Here is a 12,118-nt window from a genome sequence, read left to right as displayed (position 1 = left end):
AATTATATCGGTCTGGCTGCTGGTATATGTAAAATGTAGGTTGTTCTTGTTTTTATTCATGATTTCAAAGGTGAAGTTAAGATCCGATTGTGTCCCCTTCCAGACTATTAGTATATCGTCAATGTAACGACGGTAGAGGACCAGGTCCGCGCTAGCTGGGCAAGATTCCCAAAAGATATGCTCCCATTTACCCATATATAGGTTAGCATAGCTAGGCGCGAACCTGGTCCCCATTGCTGTTCCACAAATTTGTTGGTAATATTGTCCGTTGTTACAAAGTATACTAACACCCATAAACTACACTATTAACCTCTAACCCCCCCCTCGATTTGAACAGCCGATAGGATTTAAGCAGCTCTCATCCTATTGGCTGATTTGAAAATGTCAGCAAATAGGAATGCAAGGTACCATTCAACTAGGTGCATTCAATCTTCAATGAGCAGCGGAGATCCCATGAAGTGGAGCCTCCACGCAGTTAAGGACTGCTGCTTCAGATTCGCGCATCGGGGAAGACCGCTCCGCACCTCTGGGAATAAGATAGAAGATGGTCCCACGATGGATGAAGATGAAGCCGCCTAGAAGAAGACCTTCACCGCCGGACTTCAGAAACTGTGAGTATCTATTTTGGGATTAGACTTATTATTATTTTTTATAGATTAGGGAATTTTTATTTTAATAGGCAGCAAAAGAGCTGATTGACTTTATAAGGGCAATACCCATACAAATGCCCCTTTAGGGGCAATGGGTAGCTTAGGTTTTTTTAGAGCTAGGTTTTTTATTTTGGGGGTTGTTTGGGTGGGGGGGTTTATTGTTAGGGGGTATTTTGTATTTTTTTTAGGTAAAAGAGCTGATTGCTTCAGGGCAGTGCCATACAAAAAGCCACTTTAAGGGATATTGGTAGTTTATTGTTAGATTAGGGCGTGTTTTTATTTTGGGGTGGCTTTTTTCTTTTATAGGGGTATTAGATTAGGTTTAATTTTTATTATTTTGGATAATTTAGTTTACTATTTTTTGTTATGTTCGATTTTTTTTTATTTTTCGTAATTTTAGTTTTTTTTTGTAATGTTAGATTTTTTTTATTTTTCATAATTTTAGTGTTTGATTTTCTTGTAATGTTAGTTTTTTTTAAAATTTTTCATAGTGTTAGGATTTTTCAATTTTGTAACATTCGCCTAGATTTAGAGTTTGGTGGTAGCCGTCAAAACCAGCGTTAGAGGCTCCTAACGCTGGTTTTTACCGCCCGCTGGTATTTGGAGTCAGTCAGGAAAGGGTCTAACGCTCACTTTGCAGCCGCGACTTTTCCATACCGCAGATCCCCTTACGTCAATTGCGTATCCTATCTTCTCAATGGGATCTTTCTAACGCCGGTATTTAGAGTCGTGGCTGAAGTGAGCATTAGAAATCTAACGACAAAACTCCAGCCGCAGAAAAAAGTCAGGAGTTAAGAGCTTTCTGGGCTAACGCTGGTTCATAAAGCTCTTAACTACTGTGCTCTAAAGTACACTAACACCCATAAACTACCTATGTACCCCTAAACCGAGGCCCCCCCACATTGCCGCCACTCTATTAAATTTTTTTAACCCCTAATCTGCCGACCGCACACCACCGCCTCCTACGTTATCCCTATGTACCCCTAATCTGCTGCCCCTAATACCGCCGACACCTACATAATATTTATTAACCACTAATCTTTACACCTAATCTAAGCCCCCTAATAAAATAAAAAGCCCCCCAAAATAATAAAATTCCCTACCCTATACTAAATTACAAATAGCCCTTAAAAGGGCCTTTTGCGGGGCATTGCCCCAAAGTAATCAGCTCTTTTACCTGTAAAAAAAGAAATACAACCCCCCCAACATTAAAACCCACCACCCATACACCCAACCCTACTCTAAAACCCACCCAAAACCCCTTAAAAAAAACCTAACACTAACCCCCTTGAAGATCACCCTACTTGGAACAGCCAATAGAATACGAGCCCAATCCTATTGGCTGATTGGATCAGCCAATAGGATTGAACTTCAATCCTATTGGCTAATTGCATCAGTCAATAGGATTTTTCCTACCTTATTTCTGATTGGCTGATAGAATCCTATCAGCCAATCGGAATTCAAGGGATGCCATCTTGGATGACGTCATTTAAAGGAACCTTCATTCTTCGTTAGGATGTCAATGGAAGAGGATGCTCCGCGTCGGATGGATTGAAGATGGACCCGCTCCGGATGGATGAAGATAGAAGATGCCACCTGGATGAAGCCTTCTGCCTGTCTGGAGGTCCTCTTCTGCCCGGATCGGATGAAGACTTCTGCCCCTCTGGGTGAAGACAGCTCAAGGTAGGGTGATCTTCATCTTGGATGACGTCCCTTAAAGGCGTTAGCCAGAAAGCTCTTAACTCCTGCTATTTTCAGGCAGCTGGAATTTTGTCGTTAGAGCTCTAACGCTCACTTCAGAAACGACTCTAAATACCAGCGTTAGAAAGATCCCATTGAAAAGATAGGATACGCAAATGGCGTAGGGGGATCTGCGGTATGGAAAAGTCGCGGCTGAAAAGTGAGCGTTAGACCCTTTAATCACTGACTCCAAATACCAGCGGGCGGCCAAAACCAGCGTTAGGAGCCTCTAACGCTGGTTTTGACGGCTACCGCCGAACTCCAAATCTAGGCCTAAGGGCCTTAACCCTTCAATATGTTTTGGGCTTGGAGGCCCTACATTAATTTAGCAAATACTTGCTCTCTATTTTGCAACGCATAAACCAAGTATAATAACACTTACAGTTATTAATGCATTATCTTTTATTAGGTAATAGGTTTGCTAATGGCAAATTAATCATGCATGTTGCATTATTGTGATGTAGCATAAGTTTTCTAATAACTGATTTATTACCACAATGATTACTATAGTTTGTCTTATTCTGTTACTGTTTATTACTCTTGCCACGCTATGCTAAAGTACATCTTTTCATCTGTGTGCCGAGAAACCTTTCATAGCTTTTAAAAGAAATTACAAGTTGATTGTTAACTAGCCAATTACTATTCATTTTTAAAAAAATAAATAAAAAATCTTTTGTTGCATTTGACAACTAAAGAGAACTATGCTATTTGTTTGTTTGCTGTTGTAAACACCTGGGTAAACAAAATTTAAAATACTATTACATAGGTTGGCCAGGGGAGCCTCATCCATAAGGGCACCAGGGGCTCTGTCTCACAATTTACAACGCTCCCCAAAAATAAAAATAATTTTTGCCACCAGTGGCAGATAGGGGGAGGGGGGGCAACAAGGCATTTGCTCCCCCTGAAAGCTGAGCCAGACTGGCTGCTGTCACAGTGACAGAAAGTACTAGTGATCAGCACTCAGACTGAAAGTCAAGTCACACGCTGCCCCAGCGATAAACTTCATTTTTAAAATAATTTTACATATACTTTTCTATTAGAGGCGAGCAGATGGCACTGTTAGATGAAGTGCTTCCTTGCTTGTAAAAAGCCCCTGCAAGTTCCCTGCTTGACTTCACTTAAAGGTGGATTGGATTTTACTTCATTAGGTTAGTAGAACTGATATGGCTGTGCCGTCGTGAGGAGGGTTAAACTGTAATTGTAAATGTAGCAGTGTAATTGTAATGTAAACTCTAATGTGTGTGTGTTTGTACATATGGGCATTTGAGGTTGTGTATATGTGCATGTGTGTGATTGTGTATATGTCTGTATAAAAGTTTGTACCTGCATGTGTGTGTTTGTGTTAAAATACAAACATGAAAATACACATATAAACACATATATATGTGTATTTGCATGGGTGTATATTTCTGTGTGTGTTTGTGTATATGTGTGTGTGTTTGTGTATATGTGTGTGTGTTTGTGTATATATGTGTGTTCATGTGTGTGTCTGTATATGTGCACATATGTATGTGCATGTGCTTGTGTAAATATGTCTGTAATTGTGTGTGTGTGTGTGTAAATGAGTTTGTTTTTATGTGTGTATGTATAAGGATGTGTATGTGCTTCACCCCCCCTTAAACCCCGCAGGCGGAGACAAAAGAGATAGTGAAGATGCGTGAATTACAGTGCATCGTATATATGTTTGATGCAGTGACTCAATGCAGTCTGAGAAGATTTATCATGTCACATCAGGCTTTACCCACAGCCGCTTGGATAATGCCAGGTTCACCTGGGTAATGCTAGGATTACCCAAATTTTTACTTTACCCGCAGCATATATATACTGTATATATATATATGTGTGTGTGTATATATATATATATATAAATACATGTTCTATGTGCAGAACACTGGAATGTGAAATATTTAGAGTAAATACATAGTTAAAACCTTTATTAAAATTTAACATTGCATAAATATGCTCTATTGCTCTTATATATATATATATATATATATATATATATATATATATATGTGTATATGCATATGTATACATATATATTTATGTTTATATGTGTTTATATGTCTGTAGATACATACATACATATGCACACATATACAGACATATATAAATACATATACAAATACATATACGTATGTCTGTATAAATGTTTGTACCTGCATGTGTGTGTTTGTGTATATGTATTTATCTCTATGTTAACACCCGAGATCTCATATATCTTTGAGACCTTATAACCTTTTTGTTAAATATTATTTTAGAACAATTTTTATTAGACAGTGTTATTATGAGTGTAACTGTATTTTTTATGTGTTTTGTGCAACTTGCTATTTTTGCGAAACAGTTAACCACAGCTCTGAAGTTTCGGTAATGATTCTAGTATAAATCGCGATTGCGCTCACACGATCGCTTTCCACTCAACTTGCAAAAATATGAGTGGTAAGCCCGATGAGCGCAAAACCTCTCGATACTTGTAATCTTGCCCTTTATCTGGTATAGTCAATTATGTAAAAATTATCTAAATGTCATAAAGCAAATTATTCTGTTATATTGCAGTAATCTTACTAACAGATTATTGTGATGTAACATTATTTGGCTTATCACTGATTTATTACTACAAGTATCTTGTTGTTACTGATTGCATATTCCTATAGTTTGCATTAATATTGATTCACTGTTAATAATTTGTACTTTCACTTATAATTCATGACTCACATTATCTTTTCCTAATTATACCATGAAGTCACACGCATAAGAATTTGACATTTTCATTCTGAGGATTGTTTTATAAGTATCCAGAGTGCTATAAGTGTTTTCACTTACTATACTATTATAACAACACATGCATTGAGGTTTAACTGAAATGTGCTACAATACAGATATGCAGTATCACTTTCAAATGATTTAGCTTATGGGTAACATATACCTTTTAATTTAAGATAAAGGACTCAATTATGTTTTTGAGCCCTTGTGGGGCAAGTTTTCACATTCAAGCCTGCTTTCAACAATGTAAGAAACAGTGGTCACCAGACCTCTGCTGTTTACACTCACCGCCACCTCTGAGTTGGCGAAGAAAAATCACCCAAACATGTTTGTTCGGGGTGATTGACAGGCCCCTGGTCACTCAAGAGAAGGAAGGAACATCACACACTCAAGTGAGAGTGTAATGATACAACTTGTTTGCCCTGGTTTGAATTGAACGGGCAGTGGACACTGTACGTCTGCTGCCCATTCGATGCAAAGCAGGGCCAACAGGTTCCCAAGTCTGGAACCTTGTCCGCACCATGCTTAATAAATTAAGCCCAAAGTTGTTAGGATTAGTTCATTTTGTAACAGCTTCTTAAAATCATTAGTTTTGTATGCACATTTTTTATGATGCTTTGCAGTTTTCAATTTACTTCTGTTATCAAATTTGCTTTGTTACCATGGATAGAAAGTTGTTTAAAATCATAAAAAAATCATAAAAAACAACAACTTTTTGGTTGCATATCCCTTTAATTGGAGATATTTTAAATGTGCTTATAAAATTAATGTATTGTTTCTTTAACTGCAATAACAGCTATCCACACAAATGTACTTTTTGTTACACACATCTTTATACCAGCTGTGTAGGCAGCTTTCCCTGAACATTGGTGCAAACCCAGCAGCAATTTCACACCATTTGAAACTTACAACAAAATATGACAATTTCCTTAAAATAAGTGGAGAGAGAAGAGAGAATATTAAACTAGAATTATGAAATGAAGAGTTAATTAATGAATAGAAGAGAAAGAGAGATCTGTTACATACACTTTTCCACATAAAATCTGTTGCAGATTTCTTATAGTTAAAATAAAGCATACAGTTATTACTATTATTATCAGGTATTTTAGAGTGCCGACAGATTCTGCAGGGCTAACAGTAACTTACATATAAACTATAAACATTGGTGTCCTTGAAGTCCACTGTTACATATATAGCAATAAGTCCACTTTTTCCATACTTTGAAGTTAAAATGGAATTTGTCTTCTCAAATGACCATTGAGTACCTAAAAAAGACATGTTTAACAGTGAGATTACTGTATATCAAAGTGCTCATGCATTGAATCTGCTATATGATTTCCACTTTGAACTAATTATATGCACAACTAGTAATTTGTTGGTAAATTGCTGTTATTTATTTATAAAATATTTTACCAGGAAGGATACATTGAGATTTTTCTCATTTTCAAGTATGTCCTGGGTCCACAAAACTTTGCATTGATACAATAGGGTACAATAAAATACAAAAACAATAATAATACACAATATATGCAAAAATGTAACATAGAGCAGGTACAAAATATTTAATCAACCATGACAGGAGCATTCTGTTTTGAGATATGTAGAGAGGGATCTCTTAAAGGATATTAGGCTTGGGGAAGGTTTGAAAGTGTGCGGGAGGTCGTTCCATAATTGTGGTGCTCTGTAGGAAAAGGAGGATTGAGCTGCTTTCTTTTTGTATTGAGGCAAACTAAATAATGTGCTGGTATTGGATCGGAGGTTATAGGATATGGGAATAGTCGAGGAGAGCATTCTGCTCAGGTAGGGTGGGAGCTTCCCAGAAAAGCTCTTAAACACAAGGCAGGAAAGATGGAGGGTGCGTCTGAATTCTAGCGACAGCCAGCTTAGTTCTTTTAGCATGTCACAATGGTGGGTCCTGTAGTTACATTGTAGCACAAAGTGGCAGAATGAGTTATACAATGTATTAAGCTTATTAAGGTGAGTTTGCGGTGCAGGTGCGTATACTTCGTCCCTGTAATCCCTGATATGCATCAGCATTTGCTGTACAACCTTTTCCTTTACTGTAGAGCTGAGGCAGGATTTGTTTGTACAGGGCACCTAGTTTTGGATAAAGTTTAGATGCAAGTTTCTATGTGGAGGCCAAAAGATAGATTAGGGTCTAACAACATACCCAAGTATTTGAAAGAGTGGACTGCGGTCAATGTGCAATTGGATTTTGTTTTGATGCATAGATGGGAATTTTGTAGTTTGTGTAATTTACGTCCCATTCCAAAGATCATTGTGACAGTTTTGTCAGTGTTTAGGAAGAGTTTGTTTTTGAGATCCACTTTTCTACCTCTGTGAACTGGTCTTGGAGCACTGCTTCAAGCTGCGGCAGATTGGAATTGTTTGCATAGATTACTGTGTCGTCTGCGTACATGTGTACAGTTGAGGATTTGCAGACATTAAGAAGATCATTTATAAATAATGTGAATAGTAGGGGGCCCAGAATGGAACCTTGGGGAACACCACATGTGACTGGGAGAGGTAAGGAGTCGCTGTCAGAAATGGAGACATATTGTAATCAATCCGATAGATATGATCGAAACCAGGTTAACAGACGATCAGCAATACCAGAGTTTTTTAGTTTGAGCAGTAGTATGTCATGGTCTAATGTGTCAAAGGTCTTTGCAAAATCAAGGAAAATAGCTCCAGTTAGGTCTCCTTGTTCCATGCCAGTTTGGATGTCGTTGCAAACTTTAAGGAGGGCAGGTGTAGTGTAGTGATTCGGACGAAAACCTGATTGATCAGAGGTCTGATAGTTGGATTGGTGGATTTTGTAAGTTATTTATGAGTTTCCAAAACTTTCTAGGGTTTGATATGTTATTGTTCAGATTTTCCAAGGACAATTTTTTTGTTTAGTGCATATATTTCGCCATTGTCTATATACACAGTGATCGTTCATAGATCCAGTATGCTTGAACTTTGACCACAATGAATCCCGAAACTGGTACATTTGAATGAGGTTGGCTGTGATCCAATTCAAGTGTGCTCTTTTTACTCTCACCTTACGCAGCGGGGCATGTAAATTCCAAGCTTGTAGGAGTTCAGACTGAAAGAATTCAACTGCAGAGTCTAGATCTGGAATTAGATTTATTCTGTGCCAGGGGAGGTTCTTGATGTCATTTAGAAATGATTTAAGATTACATTTTTTTGAAGGACCTGGTGATTTTAACCTTGGGAGAGGATTTAGTTGCCTTTATTTGGGCATGCAGTACACTAAGCAGTGGTCACTAAAAATGTTAGGGAGAATACCTGCCTCCTGGATTTGGTCGGGAGAAGTGGAGAGAATCCAGTCGAGCAGGGTGTGATTATGACTTTTGATGTTTTTGCGAGTTGGGGAGGAGATTAGTTGCGTTAGCTGCAAAGATTTAAACAGCGAGTGACAACTATTATTTTTTGATTCAGACAATCAATATTAAAATCTCCAAAAACCAAAATTTTACTTTTGGGGTTTTGATCTATAGTTTCACTAAAGAGATGTGCTATGTCAGAAAGGGAATGCACAGGGGAGCTAGGTGGGGGGTAGATTCCTGCAACATTGATTGATTTACTGCACGGGATCTCAATTGTGCCAGAAAGGAAATCAAAGGTGGCAGGAGAGCTAGATTTTTGTAAGGGTGTTATGTATAATATTTTTTGTAAATGGTTAATATAAGGCACTTTATTCAATGTGTATAGTTCACCTTTGATTCTTTTAATTATTTTAAATATATCAGAACCAGACAAAACATTCATCATTTTAAATTGTATCCAGATTAATACTTCATCACATTCGAACCATGTTAAGAATTCAGGAGGATTATCTTTACTTGAACTAACTGAAGAAGATTTTACCAGATCCTGAAATGATAGAACGCCAAACGTTTACATTAGAGCTTTTGGAACCTTATGCTAGAAGATCCTATGATCATGCCAATGCTCAGGCCCTAGTATAAAGCACCACCTTAAATTCAAATGTCAATGTACCATGTTTCTTCTTAATAAAACCATTGTTCTCTAAACCACCAATTACATCACTAGAAGGACTACCAGGTTTTTCATAGCAGTCATCTCCACCATAACTAGAGTAAACTGCTCAGGCTTTGAGGTAGATTTATTAAAGGGCGAGCAGACACAGTTCGCTAAATGCCGACACGTAGACACGTACTATAATTACCCACGCAGTGTCACAGTACCATCAAATACCCAGATGCATTAATACAATTCATAAATATTTTTTTAAATTTCCAATTTACTTCTGTTATCAAATTTGCTTCACTCTTATGGTAGTCTTTGTTGAAGAGAATAATGTACTGTGTACGTATTTGGAACACTACATGGCAGCAAACACTGCGGCCACCTGGCTCTCTAGCAAATATATAGCAACGTTAAAATTATTTATGCAAAACTGCATGCTCCTAAGCCTAGTATACTGGTAAGCTCATGTGCCTACCTACCTGCTTTTAAAAAAAAAGAACACTAAGAGGACAAAACACATTTGATAACAGAAGTAAATTAGACATTTATGTTTTAAATTCCATACTCTATAAGAATCACGAAAGAACAATTTTGGTTTTCATGTTCCTTTAAAGAGACATGAACCCCAATTTTTTTTTCATGATTTAGAAAAAACATGCACTTTTAAACAACTTTTCAATTTAGTACTATTATCTAATTTGCTTTATTCTCTTGATATACTTTATATAAAAGCATATCTAAATATGCTCAGTAGCTGCTGATTGGTGGCTGCACATAGAGGCCTCGTGATTGGCTCACCCATGTGCATTGCTATTTCTTCAACAAAGGATACTATCTAAAGAATGAAGCAAATTTGATAATAGAAGAAAATTTAAATGTTATTTAAAATTGTATTTTCTGATTCATGAAAGAAACAATTTGGGTTTCATGTCCCTTTAAAACCCACCCAAAGGAAAGATAATTACAAACTGCTTTAGTTGATGTTAAAGCAATCAGAAGAAACTGCTACTAAAATCACAAACAATGAACTAAAACAAATAATTTACTTCTATATAAACCATTTAAACCATTCAATCATAATCAGTAACTAGTATTAAGTTCCCCTTTTAAACAGTGGGGGGATCTTTAACTTTAAATTTCATCACAATTACCACTAAACATATGTAAAATACTTTTCCTTGTAACAAATATAGCTTTTATTTAAAAAAATGATTGTAATTTGTTTAGTTGTTTGGGAGCTGCATATAAGATTTAAATAATTGAAAGATTCTGAAATCATTATATGAGATAATGTATAACTTATGTATGACCTATGCATGGCCCTGAAATGAGTTTGTAGAGAGGCCCGCATTTCTGTCCTATTACTTTGTAAATCAAATCATCATACAGGAACAGTTGTGTTTAAGTTAGGAAGAACATTCTCTCAATTTTTTATAATATTCAACAAACCTTTCTGAATATTTATTATTAATTTTATCAAAGCATCTTTTAGTCATTGACCGATCAACAACAGTTTCCAGGAATGCAAAAGCCTAGTCATGCTGCCAAAATTCCCAGCTTTGCCCATAGATTACCTGTGACTTTGCCTTCAACTGTCCTGACTCTAGCTATAGAACATCGAAATTTACTCCCCTCCCCGGACTTCCCAGGTTTAGTCCCTTGCATCCTGGCCCTTTTATGAAACTTAGCAAGGTAACTGCCCCACCCAAAAAAAAAACACGTTATTTCTGAAATTTCCCCCAGTTATATTGTACCTAACTATTGTATATAAGAAATTGATTAAAACATTAAAACATTTGGGGGGCCGGCAGCTGCCATGAGAGCAGTGTAACACCGGTCACTAAATTAGCCTAGCCAAATCCCTGGTAAACCCAGACTAAAACATGGGGGAAGGGACCATGATACCCCACAGCTACTTCTTGAGATTCACTGACGGCGCACCTTCCAGCTTGAAAGCTAAAAGCGCGTCGGCTCAGTTTCAACAACACCATACACAGGACCGGAAGTCAGGCCTGCATCCTCCCCTCAAGACCTAATGACAATAAATACAGGACAAGTCGAGAATATAGCTGCCGCTCACTAACCAGCAAACCATGTCGCATACCTTTGGCTACCTGTCTCGGCTACCTGCCTCATCCGCCAACAAGAACAGGAGAGAAGAGAACAGCGGCGAGACCACACAAACCCACCATGTGGCAGGCCACTCTAGACAGCAGGTATAGCACATAATCACACAGTATGCACTTAACTTAACATTGCAGGTCAAAAAAACGCATTGACATGCAAATAAAACACAAACGCGATTTAAGCAGTAGCTGTACCGTAAATAAATAAATAGCCAATAAACTTACATTTAGCAAAAAAGCATCAGATAGTATTCTTCATGCCTGCTAGACCCAAAATAAATAGCTGATTTTGATGTACTGCCACAGGTATATATGGAATATCAGTGAAGAGGACACTACAATCTACATAAATAATACTACTCATTTAGTTTACTAAGGAGAGACCATGAAATAGGGGTGCTTGCGAAACCTTCTACTAACAGCTAACTTAGAAGACAATGCAACAAGTAAGGATACAATCTCCAATCTTACTGATATTAACTCAGAGACTCTCTTAAGATATCAAACATCCCACTACTCAGTTGACATCAGCAACCTTTTCTGCATAATACCAGAGTTCAATATAGACATCATGGCAACCAGATGCACAGTAAAGCTAGATAAACCTACTCAACAACTAGGAGTGAAAACCCTTACAATGTCATCTTTTCTGCACCCCTCTGAAACATTAGACACCTCTGCCACTAAAAAGGACCAAGGGGAAAGAAACGCCATATTGAACTCACAAAAAGGTAATGGATCTGAACCTCAAATTGATAACTCACAATTATCAACAACTATCCTACATAATTTACCATCTAAGCACAAAATAGCAGACATAGTCCGTACCTGCATAAGAGA

The 12,118-nt window shown here is 37.3% G+C and overlaps 1 protein-coding gene across 1 annotated transcript in view; it reads right to left on the bottom strand.

The window, feature by feature from the left end:
* Window positions 1–12,118, bottom strand: part of LOC128656254 (neprilysin-like) — a 302,039-nt gene that overhangs the window by 205,609 nt on the left and 84,312 nt on the right. Inside the window, exon 7 of the mRNA XM_053710071.1 lies at window positions 6,300–6,418. Within this exon, the coding sequence (XP_053566046.1) occupies window positions 6,300–6,418 (119 nt within the window). The remainder of the gene's footprint in view (window positions 1–6,299; window positions 6,419–12,118) is intronic.

Source organism: Bombina bombina, chromosome 4 (assembly GCF_027579735.1).
Source record: "Bombina bombina isolate aBomBom1 chromosome 4, aBomBom1.pri, whole genome shotgun sequence".
In the NCBI taxonomy this organism is placed as follows: Eukaryota; Metazoa; Chordata; class Amphibia; order Anura; family Bombinatoridae; genus Bombina; species Bombina bombina.
The sequence above is the reverse complement of the archived record's forward strand: the minus strand, read 5'-3'. Positions and strand labels throughout refer to the sequence as shown.